This window comes from Pollicipes pollicipes, unplaced genomic scaffold, assembly GCF_011947565.3.
Source record: "Pollicipes pollicipes isolate AB1234 unplaced genomic scaffold, Ppol_2.1 Scaffold_4295;HRSCAF=5057_pilon_pilon_pilon, whole genome shotgun sequence".
In the NCBI taxonomy this organism is placed as follows: domain Eukaryota; kingdom Metazoa; phylum Arthropoda; class Thecostraca; order Pollicipedomorpha; family Pollicipedidae; genus Pollicipes; species Pollicipes pollicipes.
Genome location: NW_023596461.1, coordinates 22,509,071 through 22,517,762, shown reverse-complemented (window position 1 = coordinate 22,517,762; position 8,692 = coordinate 22,509,071). Strand labels below are relative to the sequence as shown.

Genomic DNA, 8,692 nt, shown 5'->3' with positions numbered 1-8,692 from the left:
TGACCCCAATGGTTGGCGACATCCTGTGATGCATTTGCCATTGTGAAGGGGTTGGTGTCGTGGAAAATAGCCTCGCATTCTTGAAGAGTCTCCACAAGAATTCGTCGATCGGTATTCTAAGGCTCAAGCCCGCCCCAGTGATGTGCTGCTGTCGGCATGAGCGATGATGACACGTAATGGGTGCCCCTGTATGATGATAGGTCTGGTCAAAATGGCCATCGTCTTCTCTTACAACCGTTTCGCGGTTTTCACTGAGTCGCAGCATTATCGGGGTTACGACTGATTGCTAATCACTGGGTTTTCATCATTGCATAGCCATTCCAACAATGCAGCAATTTCTATATTTGTGCTCGTCATGTGAATTTCGTGAAAATCCGCTTCTTTTCAGATCGGATTAAGCCATTAACTCTTCAGGTCAATAGCACGAAGTACTATTACTCTGGCTCAGCAGAGCCACGCATAATTTAAGCCAATGTACATCACAACTGACGGTTCACTTAGCATATCCTCCGAATCTATGCCACCGGTCGCACCTTCTTCTTGGTGTATGAATTTGGCAGCCTCATCGATTCAGATCCCCACGAAACCACCGCACTAAAAACTGCATTCCTATCGCTTACAACGGTCAATATGCTGCAGCGCCAGACAGCGATAGGCGGGACCACCCGGCCTACACGCCTGCGGCCCTGCTGTGCAGCGGCGGACTACCGTCCGGGGCAAGGCCGGCCCTGCTGGGCACACTGGCTGGTGTTGACCTTGCCGCTGAGCCTGTCGTGTCGGCGGCAAGCGGCTCCGGCCCACCGGGTGCCACCCGGGGCGCTGCGCCGCACCATTTATCAGCCGGCCAACTGTCCCGCCCCCCCCCCCTCCGCCCCTCGCCAGCCAGGAGCATATTGACGCGCCCCAAATGGGGCAGGTCCGGTGTTAAACGACGTCAGGCGACGGAACCCCGGCCGGCTGGAACTCAGGCGAGCGGCGCCGGGAATCGACGCCCGCCGGCTGGCCAGGCTGATCGCGGCGCGCGAATGCGGGCGCTGCGCCGCTGACCTGGGCGTTTCAGAAATCGCTCACCTTTCTCTCCTCCTCCCTGACAGACTTCAGGTGGTTTTCGATCGCGTCCCAGTCGATCTTGGGGAGAGAGGTTTCCAAATTGTATACATCGAACCCACCTGAAGAAGGGGAAATCCTTAGTGAACGCTATCTTGCGGCGAAAAAGTGACTGAGCGTAGTAAACTACATCAGATAAGTCAAATAGGCGCAGACAGAGAAGCATCATTGGTATGTGATCAACGAGAGCGCTTCAAAACACCTCGGTGTCTAAATCACATCCGTTGGGAATGCATCAGTGACACCTCACATGAAAACGATGTGCATTGAAAAGTCCGCATGCCCCAGATGATAAACCATGATGAAGTGATCAATCCTTCCCGAGCTTTGCTGTTCAGCTGACTATCAGTACCAACACGCTTATGCTGCGGTTTCAACATTTGCTTGAACATCTCAAGCTCCTTACTGTATCCGTCTGGTGAGCTGGGACGCTCCTCCTTCACCGGTCCGACAGGGCACGACTTCCTGTGCTGCAGCTTCTCCTCCCGGCTGCCGGACTTCTCCCGCCTCCTGACGGCCGCGCCACCTGCCGCCGCGCTCGGCCCGCCATCTGCCGGCGCGTCCGACCTGCCGCCTGCCGGCTGAGCCGGCCGCGGCTCCGCGCGCACCTCGGCCGGGGCCGGTCTCGACGCCACCTGGCGAGACGCCACCGACAGCGAGGTGGGTCGCGACGGGCGGCGCGGCGACTCCAGGCCCATCTTCAGCGACGTGTTCATCATCATCTTCTCCTGCTTCTTCGGCACGCACGCGTCGTTGCTGAAGTGCACGCGCACGTCGCGTCGCTCGCCTTCGTCGTCGGCGGCGGCGGCGGCCGCCGCGCGCCGGTGCTTCGGCGACTTAACCGCACCCGCCGTGTGGCGACTCGTCTTGACCTTGTCGACGACCTTGGGCCTGGCGCCGTCCTTGTACAGCACAAGGTTACCGTTGATTTCGGCGGGCTTCTCGCTCCGCTCGATCTCGGCCTTCTCGATGGCCGGCGAGAGCGGCGACAGCCCGGTGAGCGCCGTCGGCGGCCGCGGCATGGTCGCCGTCAGGGTGGCCGGCAGGGCGTTAGCGTTGCTGTCGTCCAGCTTCGTGCGCATGACCCAAGTGGGCACGTGGCGCGAGACGGCGGCGGAGCTCGCGACGAGGCGTCGAGGCGAGCCCAGCAGCGGGTGCAGGTCCAGCGAGTCGTTCATAGGGCGCACCACCGATGGACTCCGACCCGACTCAGAGTCCGACGTCGAGTCTGGTGAGGCGGGAGAGCAGACATATGGGTAAGTCATCATAAACATAACGATTGTTCTGACTATCGTCCTTGTCTGGCATGGTAGCATGTGGTTAGGCCAGCTTAAAATGACATTTGCAAGAATGAACGAAGTTAAATGCGCTCGGTTGGTCTTTTCAACTTCCCGACACTTTTCCTAGAACTTATTCGCTTTAACGTTGTTCATCCCGCCATTTAGTTTCCCGGTTTAACCCCTTCTATTCCTATGTTCCCATCTCCCTCAACGCGCTACTTTCCCTGTTGACTTCCATGTTTTCACCCATTTGAACTACTCGCCTCTCTTTATCCTTCTCCTCCCTTCCAAATTTCACTTTCTTCCTATCACACTCCCTTTCCCCTTCCTTCTCTTGCGCCCTCTACACATGGATTGTTTCCTTTTCTTCTGTATTTTTCCTCTTTCCCCAATCCAGCGCGCTGCTCCCCTTCAACGGAGAGAGAATGGATGGTTGGACGTCGGGACAGCCGACAGAGACGTATGGCCCAGCCAATACACGATTGGACCTGACACATGACCTCAGGTCAGCTGGGCATCGACCCATGTCTGTGTCTGCCGCCTGCGATAGGCTCGTGGTGATACACCACTGATAATAACGAGAGGATGCACAGAAATAGCCCCTGTCCCACTGCCAGAACGACAGCGTCGATATACATCCCATATCTATAACGATTTTGGCAGATTCCTAGATATATCAATATGTGATATGAATAAGCTGTGGATGACGTGTCATAACTACTGAGGTCTTGCAGATTCTTGATCAGTGTTGTAACGCCACGGAATCTTCATGCTATGAATTCGTTGTTAACATACCGTAAGCGATCAAGCGTCATCATCACCAACACGTCCAATGCATAATCCCAGACGAACTTGAGTGACGGCGGCTTTCGAAAGGAGGGGTACTCGTGGCGAGAAGGGCTCACTCATGATGAAAGAAATATATAGAACGTCCTGATCTCCAACTGGATATCATAGCCCACAGCCGGCACCCAGTGATAGCTCTGATGATAATCCCCAGTAGCATTCCTGCAGAGGACCGCAGGCAAAGCTGTCATTTGCTCAAGTCGAATTTATCCTGCGTAATATTTGCGAGCGGTGTCCAAAACTGGAGCAGGACAAATCATGTCGCAATCGTAACACGTAGGGGACGTATTTAATTTGCATTCACCTGACTCCACGTTGCTCCGCAATAGAGTGACACGTAGGAAGTGGCTCCAAACGATGGCTTGTGTTTTGATTTTGAAAACCGTTGCGCATAGTAGCCCAGAAAATTTGGTCGTTGGGCTTGGATCAGCACATGCGCCTTAACATCCTCCCTTAGCAGTTCGGGTGTTAATTCCTCTACACGTGCGTAAAATTTTGATTTAGCCGTTTAAACGGGATGTCTGAGAACCTGAAGTCAAGCTAAAGGATGTCTGATAAAACAGGATACCTGAAAAAAATCTCAAGCTTCTCTCACAAGCGGATGGTGCAGATAGCCAACGCTCCCGACGCTGGACCGAAATCCAGAAATATCAAGCACTGTAAGTCGCTTATGGGTAAATCTCCTGAAAGGCATTGGGACCACCAAGCACGTTTTCTAAGCCTACTTTTTCTGGCTAGAACACAAATTCATCATTGGCGGGTATCTAAACAAGGAATCGTAGCACGTCCCTTATCGACATGTTTGCACCTTACCATCACCCGTGACCATTGCTCGCAGTGGAATTGGCTAAAATGTTGATGCCATAAAAGTGCCACTTCCAGATAGTGCTACCCATTTTGGCTAAAAAAACTTCAGGTTTAAAGAACAAACTCCTGGCACAAAAATACACCGTCCAAATGAGGTGGACATGTCACCACATTCTATGTTTTTTCTTTCAAGTTCTAAGAAAGCTGCTCTTTATTTGCGAATAGTACCATACACTTAATACCATCACTACTTGAAATGTATATATATATATATATATATATATATATATATATATACATATATATATATCTATATCTATATATCTATATATCTATATATATATATATGTATATATATATATATATATATATATATATATATATATCATACGAAGACTTTAACAGTCCATTTCGCATGCTCAACAACGGAACTCAAATCCACTGTGCGTCACAACACCATGGATGTGTACACCAGTAAGTCATATCCAAAAGAACAACTACATCCAGTCGCATAACTTTTCAACTATAGTGTTCAAAGATTATGGTGTTTGAACGCATTGTTTGTATTTTTCTCAAACCGTCGTCAGTACATAATTTCAGTTAGAAACAGACCCTGGCAGATTCTGATAACAGCAGACTGCTTTTCAGCCGATGCCTTTGTCCAAACCTTTTGTGCTGGGTCGTAACCAACAAGCACGGCGTGATACTAATCAGCGTGTGGCATACACAACCACGGCCAGCGCGTGCTTGCAACAGATTGAGATGAGACTGCGCACGGGACCTCTCGACCGTCTTCGCACATCTCTTCGCGCTGCTGCTTATACGACTGCTCGTCCCCTCCGCCAGTTTCAGCTAGCCTTGTGTCGCTGTGTCGGCGGGTTGTCCAAATCTGGACCTGTTTTTACCCGTGTTATTGAGTTTTTTTTGCAATTCGAGTTGTTTCCTTTTGCACGTTAATCGAGATGTGGAGAAGAAATGGTTGTCACGTTGCGATATTGCAAGATAAAAGCTCCTGATCAGTCAACGTATACACGCCTTACAATGCAGCCGGCGTAGCCTCTGCAGATTACGCTTCTCGTTACCGAAGACTGGCAACGCCTGGCATTAGTGGTTGCAGAGACATTGCTTACCGAAAGGGGAACGGCCGAACCGGGCCGCTCAAGTTGAAAATGTTCTCAGAGTTCATTTTGGACTCGCCCGGCCCGCGGTCCTGGCCGTAATCACACCGGGCCGCTGGTTACACAGCGCCGAGTCGCTTCAGATGCGGCCGCTTACCTAGATCAGAGTCTTCAGAGCCGTCGTCGCTGGACGAAACCCTCATCAGCTCCTCGTCGTCCCCAGAAGAGTCCAGAGGCCGGTAGCCCGCTAACAGCGTTGAATTCGACTCGAAACTCTTCATGCAGCTGAGGAAGGTAGAGCCGGCATAAGCTGACGGGGCTTCAAGTGGAGCCCAATCCCAACCTTAAACATCTACCAAACCAGGCGCCGCCGCGATAACTTTGGAACTTAAGCCGTCGCTGCAGAAATGCATCCGTTGCACGAAATATGGCATGCGAATATTGCATGACTGCCCTGGAAATGCCATTAGCTGGCCCTCATTACTGAATATCGCCACGGTCAGGACACTCACCAATAAACTGACATCAGGGCGTGCCTATACGGACCCGCGAGCCGCGGACGAGGCCCCATCGTGTGACCTGATCGATGGCTGCACAGGTACGGGCTAGCCAGGGACCTCAGCAGGCGGGGGGCTCCAATGGCCGCTGCGCCCCGCCGCTTTAGTGACAGTGCCGGAATACATGGTCGGCGCCCCCCCCCCCCCCCCCCGCCTGCCCCTGCCATCGGGGGTGGGCTGAGATGGTGAGGGTCGACGGGTCACGACCACGTGACGTCATGAGGGTCTATCGAGATGTCACCGGATGCATCAACAGTCCTGTAGCGGCCTTCAGCCAGTGCCAGATGGAGAACCAGTTCAAGTGGCATGCGCAAATGTGGCCCGTTCCGTCAGAAATTGCCTGGTCGTTTCCTGATCATCACATTTCATTGAAGAGATCGGCTTCGAGCTGGTCAAAAATCCCGCACTGCTCGCTTGCCAACACGTTCATCGGGTCTCATTTCGTCACGGTCACAATGTCATAAAACATGGCTCAAACACCGTCTCTTCTACTCACCACAGTGCAACAGGTAGCAGATTTGTTGCATAAGGAGGAAAAGAGAGGGTATTTTCGACACGGATAGGACAAAACGAGCGGATCACCAATATCTTAGGACTTCGGCCGGCAAACCCCTGCCTCCAACCAGCCGCACGTCGCGACAGATGCGTTGATCCTTCAGCGTCAGCTAACCGCGCTACCTCGGAGAGCGCAGACTGATGATGGAACGCTGTTCCCTGCCACTCCGTCCGGGAACAGCCTAGACAAAGCCCCGCACAGGAACACAAAGGTCCGTGCGTAGTGGGGCTCTACAGATCGCTTTCCGCCGGGCAGACAAGGAGGCCACCGCAGAGAAGCGCCTGTCTTCTGCAGACCAGCGCGCGGGCGAGCGTGCAATCCCCAGCGTGTTCTAGTGGGACAAAGCCGTCGCTCAAACTAAAATCACGCCGTGCGCCCGGTCGCCGGCCATCACGTGCGATCAATGCCCACCGGCTGCGGTTCAAAGGTCATGGCCCCGGCGGCAGTTGGCGTACCTCAGTCCGTCCATGGCAGCAGCGCCTCCGCTCCGTCACCGAGTCTGGGAACAGAGGAAGAGCAGCGTGGTCAGTGGGCGTCGCAGCAGGGGACGGAAATCAGGTTTATCGAGTTGCCGAGACGCGACAAGAATCACTGGGAAACTGGCGGCCCCAGACCGCACTGTGCTGGCAACGAATCAGCTCTGGTAGGTCCGTGGAGCCGACAGCAAACTGTATCAGCGGATATTCATCACGCCACGAGTGACGCCGGCAGATGTGAAGTGTCATCATTGCAGCTGTCGCCGGGCTTCGGATGGGTCCAGGCCTCCTCGTCGTTATCTTTGCTGTTTATTGGTGTTTCAAGGCGCGCGGACTATAATGGTTATTTTGCGCCCATTGCTGTCAGGCGGTGCGGTGTGATGCCGGGCGGTATGGTCAGGGCGCCGCGTGCCGACCGCGGCTGTCCCGCAGACGCCGGACGTGTCGCCGCCCCCACCCCACGCACCGGCCGCCACCTGGCCAAGCCCCAAACCTCGTTAGCCTCGATCTGGCCCGCGGGCCGCTGGGACCGGGCGCCCTCGTGCTGCTTGCAGCGAGCGCTGGCCGGCCGCCACCAGCGCCGCGCAAGCCGAGATCTACGCAACAGAAACTACCCCGATCTCCCGGGTCACGCCTCTACGACAAGACGCGTGATCGCATTCCTCACGGGTATATTTTCAGCGGTGCAATGCTTTTTTGGGCCTTTTTGATGCATGCTTGCAACAGCGGGGATTACAGGAGAGGACTGAAATGCAGCCAGACACTAACGCGGCCCGGGTTGTAGCGTCACAGCCGCGTCGCGTATTATTGCCGCGCCCCGTCCAAAACAGACTGTGTGGCCACACCCTACCCAACACAGACTGTGTGGTCACATCCGCCGGGCAATGACTGTACGGCCACACCCCACCCGACACAGACTCTGTTGTCACACCCCACCTGACACAGACTGTGTGGCCACACGCGCCCGGCAATGACTGTACGGTCACACCCCGCCCGACACAGACTCTGTTGTCACACCCCACCTGACACAGACTGTGTGACCACACCCGCCCGGCAATGACTGTACGGCCACACCCCACCCGACACAGACTCTGTTGTCACACCCCACCTGACACAGACTGTGAGGCCACACCCGCCCGGCAATGACTGTACGGCCACACCCCATCCGACACAGACTGTGTTGTCACACCCCACCTGACACAGACTGTGCGGTCCACGACAGCAAGACTCGAGACTCTCGAGATGAGACTCGCCACGAGGGTCGCTGAGACCTCACAATAAATAGAAGCATATCCGGCTCGCCATTGCGGGCGATCAGCCATCGCCTCATAACCAGAGCTATCTCCAGCGCATGTATGTAACAAAAGAGGCCCATTGGTAATGAGCGATGAAGGAGATGCCGAAGAGAAAAAGGGCACCGCGCCTTCATGCATGGCAAACATGACGACAACGAAGCTTCATTCCGTTCAGTCCATGAAGAAGACTGGGAGCACGTATCGACTGGTGACGTCCAATAATTGGTTTTCACTTATTAATCAACTCGCAAAACATTCTGCGATAGGTTCTTTGTCCAGCGCTCAGCAGGTGTGAGGGTGTTCGTGTTTTGTGCCAGCTTTTCACTGCGAGCGTCTGTAGCGTTGCAGCTGCACCATCAATGGTGCACTGTCCTCCCTGCGCCTGTGCAGTAAAAACGCTACGATTGACCCGTCTGATACAGCTCCCGGTGATATAAGGAGCAGGCAAACCCCGTCTGAATCGTGAAAGAGGTTCGGTACCCGTACCTGTGTATTGTGGATGCGTTATTGCCCGCGGTGCCGGCAGCCTGTACCGAATCCGTCCTGGAGGCACCAGTACGGCGGCTGCTGGCATTTCGTTACCACCAGGATAAGACAGCCGTCAATGAACACGGCGAAACAGGCTTATGTGACGGTACCAGTGGAGCCCT

General features: G+C 54.2%; 1 protein-coding gene across 1 annotated transcript in view; it reads right to left on the bottom strand.

The window, feature by feature from the left end:
• LOC119097311 (uncharacterized) overlaps nucleotides 1–8,692 on the bottom strand; it is a 30,056-nt gene that overhangs the window by 1,250 nt on the left and 20,114 nt on the right. The window contains exons 2-4 of the mRNA XM_037220357.1: nucleotides 6,727–6,770; nucleotides 5,316–5,443; nucleotides 1,716–2,335 (exon numbers count right to left, since the gene is read on the bottom strand). Coding sequence (XP_037076252.1) covers nucleotides 1,716–2,335; nucleotides 5,316–5,443; nucleotides 6,727–6,740 — 762 coding nt within the window. The 5' untranslated portion in view covers nucleotides 6,741–6,770. The remainder of the gene's footprint in view (nucleotides 1–1,715; nucleotides 2,336–5,315; nucleotides 5,444–6,726; nucleotides 6,771–8,692) is intronic.